A 12,764-nucleotide genomic window follows, 5' to 3' on the forward strand; every position below is an offset into this window, starting at 1 on the left:
CCTGTGATGTGAGGGAGTTTGCTTTGGGAGAGGTCCTCCTTCTCTCTGCCCTGAATACATGCTTTTCCGGAAATAACATTGAGCACAGTGGGGCTTGCTTCTGGCTAGACATTGATAGGATTGTGTCCAAAGTCCCTTTCCCTGCCCCTGCTTCCGCCTTTCACCTCTCTATCCCCTTCTGTTACATTGGGGGAAGGCACAAGAAGCTGTCCTTTTTAGTGCACATGCAGCGAAGGAGTCCAACACTTCTGACAATCTCCACTCCAACGGCAAACTGTTGCTCCCGATTGAACTCCCAAGAGGAGGACACACATACCTGCACATCAACCCCCCACCACCATCACTGACCATTGGAAAGTCAGTCCTTCTGTGAACTGAATGAGGAAAGGAAAAAAATAATGCAGTAGAAGGAAGCCACATGTTTAATACAGGATATTTAAGCAAGGAAGCTGATGCAAGTGGAGAAGAGGTAGCTTGTGAGACAAATTGCAAGTCTCCTTTACTGTGATTTTGGCTGCAGTTCTATTTATGCTGCCTCTCCTAGCAAACTTGTGGATATTTTCAGCCATAAGTTCGAAAACCCCTATGTAAGGTTCCGAACTCACAGATTAAGAGGGAGGCAAATGGGAAAAGGATATTTGGATATTCTGTGACATGAAACCCACAGGATAAGGAAACCCATGTGGGTATTGCTTCCTCAAGGGCACTTATTTTGTGGAAAATGTCCATTATTACACAGGTTTTTGCATGTTTGGTTAGGGCCTAATTTTAACTATTGACAACTGTCTCCTTGCACTTGACTAAATAAATACTGTAATAACCTGACAGTGAATGGGAATTGATTGATTTATTTTAACTTTATTTTAGAGCAACTGGCTGCTATCCCAGAATTCCGAGGACTTGGTCCACTCTTCAAGGCCTCTCCTGAGCCAGTGGCACTTACGGAATTAGAAACAGAGTATGTGATCCACTGCACCAAACATACGTTCGCTTCCCATATGGTATTCCAGGTGGGTGTTGAAATAAGGTGTTCTAAATATATTCAATGATGCCAATGGGGGGGGGGAATCCAAGTGAGAAACACTTGGGGGGAAACCTGGATATTTCAGGCAGCCACAAGTTTGTGAAACACATGCCTGTTCAGTTTAGTGATAAGGAGTGTATGAGGGACTCTTCTTATCTTCTTATGACAGGAGCCACACCTTGTTGTGCTCTGCTATTGTTAAATGTCATTTTCCACCAGCCTAGCTACTGTACCATACATGAACTAGGCAGGGAGAATACCTGCTCAATGCAGCCAAATGTAGCAAGTGCAGGGGGGACGGGGGACGACAACTTTCACATTCATATAGAATGTTCACTGGAAGGATTTCTTGCTGTGATGTACCTTTTTGTTTTCCCTTGTAGTTTGACTGCACAAACACCTTAAATGATCAGATACTGGAAAATGTCACAGTACAGATGGAGCCAACAGAGGGCTATGAGGTCGTTGGTTACGTACCTGCCAAAACCTTACTGTACAACCAACCTGGTTCTTGCTACACATTGGTTGCATTGCCTGAAGAAGACCCAACCACAGGTGATAATCTCTTCTCTGTTTCCTTCATCTTCCCTTCTCTATAAACCCTGCACTGTCTTGTAGTTCTGAGCCATATCCAGACCTGCGTTTTAAAGGCACAAAAATGCCTAGTGCAGCTTTTACACTCTACAAGGTGGCTTGCTGAAGGAAATTTTCCAAAATGAATGTGCTGCACAGAACTGGAGGCTTCAGCAGTTCTCTGTCTCCTGCTTCTCAAGATACTTAGGATCTTTGAAATAGATGTTCTTGATATACTGCTGGCTACTGAAAACTTGCTAGTTCTAGGTTAAGAACTTAAGAATAGCCCTCCTGGATCAGGCCATAGGCCCATCTAGTCCAGCTTCCTGTATCTCACAGTGGCCCACCAAATGCACATCATGCAGAATGCAGAATTTTGATTCTGCACAATGTTCTGGGGCTTCTCTCTCCTCGCCCTTTCTCATGAGAGGGGTAGAAGTATTAAAACTCCACTCCTGGTTTAGAATAAACCAGGGTTTGGTAATGTCTGAACCTAGCAAATCTTGGCTGGGATTGAATCCCAGTTTCATAGTTTGACTTACTCATAAACTCTGCTTTAGGAGGAACTTGAATTTGCTGGGATCAGATGGCATGGCAGCTCCCAGTTTTTCTAAACCAAAAATGGAAGTTTCAAGCTTCTTCCCCTCACATGCAAAGGGGAAGGAAGAGTGCTTTAGCCCAAAGATCATGAGCATTGCACATTATCATGATTAAACCATGCTTTTCTGCAATATCTGAACTTGGTCACGGTGGCTATCACTCCCTGCTCTGTATTCCTGTGTACACTTCCAACTATTTATGTGTAAGATAGTATTCTGCAATGGGGGAGGGGGATGAACTTAGACGACAAAAAGAAGAAAGCAAATTTTCCGAATCTTAGCATATGGCATTGGATCCTATACTGCAGTGTACAAATTCCAGACATAAACATTTCTATCTCTCATCTGTAAATAATTTTACATACCTAGAAAGAGATTGGTAAAACTGATTTGCCATCTCTGAAAAATCATGAAGTCCTTTGCAAGCACTCCTTACAACTCAAGAAAGTTTTTTAAGAAATGGGTAAGACTGGACCTTGACAGAGACAGGAAGATGAATTAACATGCAGATTTCACTGTGGCCTGACTTTGGTTGTGTGTGTTTGCCCTCTCTGCAGTGGCCTGCACGTTCAGCTGTATGATGAAGTTCACGGTCAAAGATTGTGACCCAAACACTGGTGAAGCTGATGTTGAAGGCTATGAGGATGAATATGTGGTAAGAAGGGGGCTTTGGTTACTTTACACCATCCCTTTTGAACATCCCTTGAAGCACTGTCAGGTGGCATGATATGCTTCATGGTGAAACCATCAGGAAACAAAATGGATTTTTGTTTGTTTCTCCTATGGGGAACCCTGACGTGATCCAACAGATGTGTTGGCAGCTCTGTTCCTTCAGGGCCAGCGAATGAATGGGATTAGGTTCTGAGCTAACAAGCTGTTGAATCTCAGCATGTCCAGATGGCAAAGTGTCAAACGTGGAGTGTCTTGTCAGCATTGTTCATGCACAGAACCTGGCTTGCAACCAGCTCAATTTTGGCAGCTGTGCATTTTGGAGACCATGGCATCTCCCTCAGGGATGATTACTCTGCTATTCTAGGCTATCCGTATCGCATGGACAAAAGCCCTGGGCAAAACTGTGCTTTACTTGCTATTGTTTGGGGAAGGTATTTTAGCAACAAAATGCCCACCCTCCTTCTCATGTATAGACCTCAAATGTCAGTGACTAACATATCTTCTTTGAAGTAAGAATGCATGATAATGTGCACTGCAGAGACTATAACAGATTTCCTGAGTGAAGGGCACTGATGAACTAGCTTTTATTCTTGGTGGGTTTCATTGTCTGTGTCAGAGCCATTGATTTCCTATCGGCATATGAGACTGAAAATGTCTCTTCTGAGTGTCAGACATGGACTTTTTTGCTCTTTTTATTTATGTGGAACTTTTAAGCCCCACCCTCTGTCCAAACGGATGTTTCAAGACAAGGCTTTTTTCATAATCCTGTGCAGAGCTCAGTTTTTCTCACCAAAAGGTTGTTTTTTTAATGTCAGCTGCCTGCACACAGGTTTTGTGGTGTTTGGTTTGTTCTTTAATACTTTGAAGAGCAGAACACATAGTATAATTTGAACCCTGTTCTGGTCTGTTGATTTTAGTTTTCTATATCTTCCTCCCTTCTAAATTTCTGATTTTTTAGACATTTCAACTGAGGATTATGTCTGCCATATTTGCTACTCAAAATCCCATCATTAATCATCTCAGCATTTGGAAGTAGGAAGGGTTTAGAGCATTTGGGCTCCCATTTGTGCTGTCTTAGAAAGGAATTCATTTTCCCATGTAAAACCGCTGCTGAAGAACTACAACCTGGTCTGTGCATTCACTAGGCTAATAGTCCCAATTAAGATTTTGAGGGAGCAGTGCAAGCCCCTCCTCCGTGCACATAGCTTTATGCATGAGGCAGGTGCTCCCTGTGGAGGCCAATACGAAGTGGTCTGAATTATTTAATTATTTGCCTCCAAAAGAGGAGAGAGAAAATACTGCTCACATAAAACAGTCTTGCCTGCCAGCTGGCTTCATATAAAGCACCCACCTCACACTCATTTATGTGGAGGAGTTTGAAGCACCAGCCCAGTGGACATATGAACCTAGCCCAAGTTTAATACTCAGGCTGATGTATAACTAGAGCTGTGTGAAGTGGGTGCCAAAAAAGCTATCAGATTCCTTGCCAAAGAAACCTAAGATATGGACTTGAATCATGCAAACTAAGGTAGCATATATTTCCTTCCATGATTGAAATGTTTTGCCAAGGACTAAATGAGAGAAGGCAAAGATGGGTGAAGGTGCCTTGTTTGGTTTTGTTTCACAAGGGATGCTGAGGCCAGGGGACTACTAAAGGGGAAGGGGATAGAGAAGAAGGAAGGCAAAGAATAATGGGAATTGGTAAAGAGATAATGAGCTGTGCAAGGTACTGAAAGTTCCCCACCACCACCACCTTTCTGTTTACTGTGGCATATTTCACAAACCATTTCCCTACATTCATGAAGGCTTGAAGCTTTGCTTTGCTAAGAAATGAAAGCTCAGGTTCTAAATTCTGCAGCAAGATAAGATTCTGTGGTTGCATGTTAAATTTATGGATAGAGGAAAGACTTCCAGCTATGCATGTAACTTTCACTTTATGACAGTGGGGAGAGTGAATTAGGGTGTTAATGACACTTGCCCAGAAAAAGGACTTTGGTTGAGTTTCATATACAGTGATAGACAGTGTGAAAATATTTTGGAACATCTAAAGCTGCCTTATACAGAGTCAGATACTTGGTCTGCCTCACTCAGTATTGTGAACAATGACTGGCTACAGTACTCAAGACATTTTTTTTTCCCTTCTGTCCCTCTTGGAATGCAAAGAATTGAACCTGGGGCATCCAAGGCATGTGCTGTACCCCTGATCTATAACCCTTTCTCTTCATTTTAAGTTTAGGCAAGACTTCTCCCTTCACTCTGAAAGTCTGCTTTCAGTTGAACTTTCACTGGTATGCAAATCTGGACTTCCTACTGAACTGAAACTTGAAAAACAGTCTGTTAAAAAAGGAAACCGCAGCCCAAGCTGTTGCTGCTGAGCTGCTTTTCTTTTGTTTGTTTTGGGGAGTTCTTTCATTTGGAATCTCCATCATGCACCTTATATTAGGCATGTTCAAACTTGAGCATGGAATTTGCCCTAGAGAGCTCCACATGAAGAAGGCTGGAGTGCTTATCAAGCCCCTTTCATCGCAAGTGCAGTCTTAGATCCAAATATTACTGTATTTATATAATGAACAAATCTTGCACTGGGATGGTAATGTTAGGGATGTTGCAGTAGAGACTTGAGAAAGGAGAATCAAAGTGGCTTTGCTCATTGTTATGGCTCATTGTCTTGACTAAGCTTGACTAAGAACTCTGCTCATTTCAAATTCCTTTCCTGTAACAGTTGGAAGACATTGAAGTGACCATAGCTGACCACATTCAAAGGGTTCTGAAGCCAAATTTCGGAGCAGCCTGGGATGAAGTTGGTGATGAGTTTGAAAAAGAAGAGACTTTCACGTTATCCACTGTTAAAACACTGGAAGGTGAGGAAGGATCTCATTACAGCAGAGCTCTTGCTATTTTCCTTCAAAAAGTCTGATTCACGATCAGTTTTTAGCTGCTGTTTATCTTTGACTATTAGATGATCTCTCATCTGTCTAGTTCTTCTCATTAAACTGAACTGTTTTGTCCACAGTTCCAAGTAGAATTATTTTCAGACAATGGTACGGTTTAATAGAGTGTCCCTGTTTTAGTGGTCTTTGGCTTGTGAAGAGCTGAGACCAGAATGCCAGATGCAAGGGAGGTCACCAGGATGCAGGTCTCTTATTATCTGGTGCTCCCTGGGGCATTTGGTGGGCCGCTGTGAGTTACAGGAGGCTGGACTAGATGGGCCTATGGCCTGATCCAGTGGGGCTGTTCTTATGTTCTTACCCACCTCAAACCCCAGCCTGCCACATGGAACCCACCTTCAGGAGCTCAGTGGGCATGAGGGGTAGGGTGAGTTTTCTTTTCCTGACCAGTGGTGGTCAGTCACCACTAACTAACTGCTTCTTTGTTCTTCTTTCCTTCCATTCCAAGTGGAGGGAGAGAAGGGGCAAAGAGTGACATGGTAACAGTCTGCACTGTTTTGAAAGGTGGAGGGAGAGAGGAAGAGAACAGGGAGTGCCACAGCAAGGGGGAGCAGGTGGATAGGTGGGAGATTGACAGGGTCCACAGAAGATTGTAGGGCATGGTCAAAGTCTCAGGTGGAATTGATCTTCCTTTCCTGTTGCCATAAGTATATGAAATGGGCTCTCTAATTTCATAAGCTGTTTTTAAAAACCTTTTTTTAAAAACCACTCCTCTAAGACCCACAAGGAGTGCTAGACAAGCTCACTGTTTTAATCTTGTGGAATAACAACATGCTCTGTTACATAAGAACATAAGAACAGCCCCACAGGATCAGGCCATAGGCCCATCTAGTCCAGCTTCCTGTATCTCACAGCGGCCCACCAAATGCCCCAGGGAGCACACCACATAACAAGAGACCCGCATTCTGGTGCTCTCCCTTGCATCTGGCATTCTGACATGGCCCATTTCTAAAATCAGGAGGTTGTACATACACATCATGGCTTGTACCCCATAATGGATTTTTCCTCCAGAAACTTGTCCAATCCCCTTTTAAAGGCGTCCAGGCCAGACGCCATCACCACATCCTGTGGCAAGGAGTTCCACAGACCAACCACACGCTGAGTAAAGAAATATTTTCTTTTGTCTGTTCTAACTCTCCCAACACTCAATTTGAGTGGATGTTCCCTGGTTCTGGTGTTATGTGAGAGTGTATAGAGCATCTCTCTAGCCACTTTATCCTTCCCATGCATAATTTTGTATGTCTCAATCATTTGCCCCCTGAGGCGCCTCTTTTCTAGGCTGAAGAGGCCCAAACGCCGTAGCCTTTCCTCATAAGGAAGGTGCCCCAGACCCGTAATCATCTTAGTCGCTCTCTTTTGCACCTGTTCTAACCACCTTGCTAACATGTAATGGTATTTTGTTTGTCTTTCTCTTTCAAACCCTTATGGAACTTGATATGTCGCACCCAAAGTACATTTGTATTGTGCTGATATGCAGAATTCTCAAATGAGCTCATAATTTCACTGTCCAGTCTCCTCCAAGCACACGTGTTTAGCATCTGCTTTATGTGGAAGTCTGCTGCATCTTGAGGAAACTATGACAAAAACAACAAATGGAAACGTGAAACCCAGTATTTTATTTTTGCAGAGGCAGTTAGCAATATTGTGAAGTTCCTGGGGATGCAGCCCTGTGAACGGTCAGACAAAGTGCCTGAAAACAAGAACTCTCATACGTTGTACCTGGCAGGTGAGCTGTTGTGACTTCAATTGTTTTGGCAAGGGGCGATCCTAATGGACACAGTTTACACCAAGATTAAAAATATTTAGTTATTAGCCTGTCTAAATACAAAGTACCTTTTATGGCCTTTGCAGGGACTATCTCTTTTCTGGGTGGGTTGGACAGCTGTGAGTAATCTGCCTGGGTATTGTCAGTCTAGGGTGTTTCTTTTGACAGTAAATTGTTGTTTCCCAGCAATCAAGAAGCTAGCTGCAGTTGTGCTGATTTACAATCAGCTGCAAACAGTGATTCATGTCCCACTAGGACCCAGGTCAGGTGGCCTACCTTGCAGGAGGGAAGAACCGAGGAAGGTGATCAGGCTTCTTGGGTACATCCTTGGTTTGCAAATAGTTTTGTGAGAATTATCTGTTGCATTCAAGAGACCCTGTACTTTGGTGCTGTTGTTCATGGAGGCAAAAAAAGATTACTTTCTTTGTATTTCAGCTTTCTCCCACTGTCTGGCCCAGCCCTGATCAATCATTTTCCCATGCATTGCCCCCTTGCAAAATTTAGCCAAAGTCCTTTTCATGTATAATGCTTTATTTATTTATTACAGATACAGGTAAGGAAAATTGGATAGACTTAGGGCTAGGACTACATAGGTTACACACGAGGGTGGTGGCCATTGATTACAACAAACATTAATCCAAACGAAATTAATAATCAATACAAAAATTATCATATTCTTTAACCCAACTGGTTAATACTTTAACACTCCATATTTTTCCTCTAACCTTATCTATCCCATCATAAAAAAAACACTTCAAACTTTTACTTATACACTCTTCTTACCACTAAACTAGTCTCTAAAATAAAATCTCTTATCTGATTCTTAATTTCTAATATGACATCTAAAAAAGAAGTCTCCGATTACCATGGTATTACCTCCTTCAATATCTCTTATAACATGTTATACATCATTTTCCATAACTATCCAATCAAAAAAGGCTTCAAATTTTTTCTTATAGACTCTTCTTACCACTAAACTAACCTCTAAAATACAATCTCTTATCTGATTCTTAATTTCTAATATCACATCTAAAAACAAATATCTCCAATTACAATAATATTATACTTCGCTTATCTACCACATATTTATTAACCCAAAATATAGGTTTAATATTTTCTCCAAAATAAATTGACATCTATAATTTATTTTATTTACCTTTTTTTATAAAATAACCCTTTTGTCTTAATACCACTATATTTTACACAATACTTATATTCCAAAATTACAGTTCCATCTAATTTCATATATTTACCACTTTAATTTTCACAATACTTATATTCCAAATTCCCTTTTCATCCACTTTAGTTTAATCTAATTAATAAAATATTTATCTTAATACCACTTAATTTCCGAAATATTTATATTTCAAATTTTCATTTGCATCTATTTTAATTTAATATGTTCAAAAAAAAATTATATTTATTATTCAACCATTTTGCCCTTCTTCTTATTGTTTACTTTGTACTCTATCTTATTGGTGTTCCCTCTTAGTCCTCCTACTGGTTCTTCCACTTCTTCTTTTTCTTCTTAAGTCCCCCCCTCTGTTTTTCTTTCTTCTTTTTCATTCTGTTATTCTTGAATTCAATCCATAAATTCTTCCTCTTCTTGAGACAGCTTGCTCTCTGAACATTTCGTCTTTTTTCTTCCTTAAGATTCCCAGTTATTATGACAATTGCTTCTTCCATCTCGTGTCCCATTTCAAAATACTCCACTTCTTTAACTTCACCTGACATCTGATCCATTCTTTTTTCTTCTCTATTGTTTATAATCTGTTCCCACGAGTTTACAAGGGAGGAGCTTATTTGCCCAATTTGTTCAGAGAGTTCTGACTTGTTGCTCCATTTCTCTTCTAAAATCCATCAGAAAGTCCACCAACAAGGCCTGGCTTTCATGATCATCTTTTAGATTTTCAAAAGCCATTTTTATCAACACCAACTCAAGCCACTTCCTGCAGGGCTACTTTCTAATTTTGTATCCAGGGCTACTTTCCAAATTTTTATATCCAAAAAAATTCAATCAAATCCACAGTCAAATTAGGTCAGTATGCCTTTAAATGACCAAAAGAAAGAAAAAAAATTCAAGCCTCTTGCTAAGAAACCGAAACCAGCCGTGTCCAGGCTTAAATAAAGGCTTTTTGCTGGGAAAATGAAGGTAGACTTTATTTCCTTCGTTGAAGATTACTTATTTATTTCACTTTGGTACATACCATTAAAAAAAAATATAATCTTGTACTTACTCCAGCAGGGGAAATACCAATTCACCTATTCCCCCCCTGGGTGGCTAATGGCCAGCGTGAATAATCTTGAATTATCTCCTCCTCCTCCAGACTTCTTACTTACAGTTCTCAGTAAAACTTTCACTCACTCTTCATCAAGTTCACTCACTCTTCATCAAGTTCACTCACTTTTCATCAAGTTCTCACTTTTCATCAAGTTCACTCACTCTTAATAGCTTTTTTCGCTGCGATGTTGTTGTATCTAGGCTGTGGGAGGACGGGTTTTCAGCTCTCCGAGCTTCTCAAAGATGGCGCCCGGGATAGATATGCTTCAGCACAGAGCAAAACAGAGAGAAATGCTTGAAATTGCCTGTTTCAAAGGACCCCCCCCCCCGTTCAAGCTCTCAGCTCTTTGTACCGTCTTCCTGGCACCGAAGCGTGCCTTAGTTGTTTAGGCACATGAAAACATATCTATTTCACAGTCTCTTCGGGAACCCCCAAAGTTCACAGCAACTTCACTGAAAGTTAGCTCCGCCCCCCCAAGTCCTTTTCCATAATGAGCCGTATTAAAAGAATAAGATCGCAGCTGCATTCTGGGATTGGTAGTGGTCTCTGACATTGTGAGGATAAAATAGAGCAGGGGGAGAACTTTGTTTGCTGCCCTGAGCTTCTTGGAGGAAGGGCGAGTTGATAATGTGGTGAATGCTAATACTGTAATGAGAGAGAGCAGTGTTATCCTCCTGAGAAATAAAGAGTGTCTGGAAAGGAACTGTTGCATGTGATTCCACAGAGTGACTGCCTCTGCCTTTTGCACAGACCATTTGGGAGAAGGAAGCAAGGAAACTCATGGAATTTAAAATATCTTAAGTTGCCTCTTTGTATTAACTTGAGTATAATTCCAAATAGCTGTTAGCCCAACAGTTGTTGATAACAGAAGTGTGTTTATCACTTTAAGTCTGAAGTAATGGTGTCCTATGTTTATTTGGAATGTTAGAGTCTGGTGAAGTCCTAGAATGGTTCCAGCCATATGAGCATTTGAGATGCTGTTGGAGGAGTTAGCATGACTCTCTCTCTCATTTTTTATCTGTTACAGGTGTCTTCCGGGGTGGTCATGATCTCTTAGTACGTTCTCGCCTTGTTCTGACAGACACTGTGACAATGCAAGTTACAGCCCGGAGTGGAGAAGAGATTCCTGTCGATGCCATCATGGCCTCTGTGGGCTAAATTCATTTGAGGGTGTTGTACTTCAAATTCCAAAGCTGAAAAAAGTGCTGGGAACCTCTTCCCTCTATTCTGGACATTGGGAGAATCATTTCAATATTGGCGTTGGCTCTTTATTTTTTAAATAGACAGTTGTGTGGGTTTAAAGCCACAAGTGTGGTGTGGTTTTTTAAAATTATGATCAGAGATTTTATGAAGCATTGAATGGGTTTCAGGATCTTTAGGCCACTTCAAATCAAATTGCATACCACACTTCAGAACTTCATGGCCTAGGGTTCCTTTCACCAGCTCCTGTTGTGATAACCATGAGACAAATCCCTTCTGTGATCAGGGGACACATTTAATTATTGCCAATTTCTATACGTGCTTTAGGTTTTTATAAGCTCTTCAAAATAGGTTGTACAAATAAAAGCATGAAGATTCTCTTGATCATGCTGCTGGAATTTAGCATCCTTACAGTAGCATTAAAATAACAGGCTGAGAACCCGTTAATTATATGCAGCCTTAATATGATAATTCAGGAAAGATTGCCTTGCTGTTCTCAAGTATTTGAAGGGAAGTACCTAGAGACAGCCTCTCTTGCCCACATTAGATTGAAAAGACATTCACAAAGTACAAATTCTGTAGTATATCTCAAATATCAAAATTGACTCCACAACCCTCTTTCTTTAAGAATAGTCAATGCCAGTATTTTTTAGTTATTAGAAGAGGAATTTTAAAACTCTATGTTACAGCAAACTCAGTAACAGTAGCCTGACATTAAAGGCTGCTTCTGGAAGGCATGATTGGCAGCAGAAAGATAGTAGTAGGGGGAAGAGACCCCCAGAAAAACACAGCTTAAATCCAACAAGGGAAAATCCAACTGAGGAGTGATCTATGAGGAAACAATGGACAGAGAAAGGCGTAAGCACCCCCGTGCTTTGCTCCACTCACAAAGCTGTTTCTCATGCTCTGAAAAAAAATTACAACATGCTACCGTCGCATGTAGTTTAGCCATAAAGGATCAGGTTAATGCGTAATGTTTCCCAATTTTGTATTGCTCAGTATCTGGAAAAAGGAGTGACTGAATTGCTTAGTGATGGATAAGTAGCATGATTTCAATGCAACGCATTTCAGTAAGTCAGCCAGACTGATTCTATGTTTGGGAATCCCCCACTCATAAAATTAAGTTATGCCTGATTTTGGAAGAGTCCTCCTAGAAGTATGACTAACTCTCTACTTTGTTCTGATCTGCTTAGTTTTGTACATAAAGTTGTGCCACATAATTGGATTAAATGAAGTATATTGCATTCTTGTTGAAATCTGCATGGATAGTCATTAAGGTTATGAATGGATGCCAAATGTACAGCTCTGTGTCATGCCTATATGACTTTGGCAAAGAGAGAAAAATTGCAGGGCTGCCCATAAGCAGTTTAAAGAGGCAGTAAAAGGAGCATTTTGTCCATTATGCAGGCAAGGATATATTTGCCATGCATGGAGTTGCAGCCAATCCTGGCTCCTGATGAATGTACCTGTATATATCCAAGTTTTCATTTTTAAGGTGTCATGCCCCAAATATCTTAGGCAGAATCCTGAATACATAAGGATTGTCAGAGATTTCCCCATGTGTTATTTTAAAAAAACTTGTTTTTCTCTTACAACTGCCACAATATCATTCATCTTCCTTCCCAACAAGATTCTGAAAATCTTTGCAACAACATTCACATTCTCTTGGCTTGCCTGCACTTTTATCCATAGCTTAGTTTT

The 12,764-nt window shown here is 40.9% G+C and overlaps 1 protein-coding gene across 2 annotated transcripts in view; it reads left to right on the forward strand.

Annotated features, from left to right (window-relative positions):
* Nucleotides 1-12,319, forward strand: part of COPG1 (COPI coat complex subunit gamma 1) — a 30,074-nt gene extending 17,755 nt beyond the window's left edge. For both annotated transcript variants that reach the window (XM_066613456.1, XM_066613457.1), the window contains exons 19-24: nt 868-1,010; nt 1,408-1,579; nt 2,754-2,851; nt 5,591-5,729; nt 7,444-7,542; nt 10,891-12,319. In XM_066613456.1, the coding sequence (XP_066469553.1) occupies nt 868-1,010; nt 1,408-1,579; nt 2,754-2,851; nt 5,591-5,729; nt 7,444-7,542; nt 10,891-11,021 (782 nt within the window). In that variant the 3' untranslated portion in view covers nt 11,022-12,319. The remainder of the gene's footprint in view (nt 1-867; nt 1,011-1,407; nt 1,580-2,753; nt 2,852-5,590; nt 5,730-7,443; nt 7,543-10,890) is intronic.
* The last annotated feature ends 445 nt before the right edge of the window (nt 12,320-12,764 follow it).

Source organism: Tiliqua scincoides, chromosome 2 (assembly GCF_035046505.1).
Source record: "Tiliqua scincoides isolate rTilSci1 chromosome 2, rTilSci1.hap2, whole genome shotgun sequence".
NCBI lineage: Eukaryota > Metazoa > Chordata > Lepidosauria > Squamata > Scincidae > Tiliqua > Tiliqua scincoides.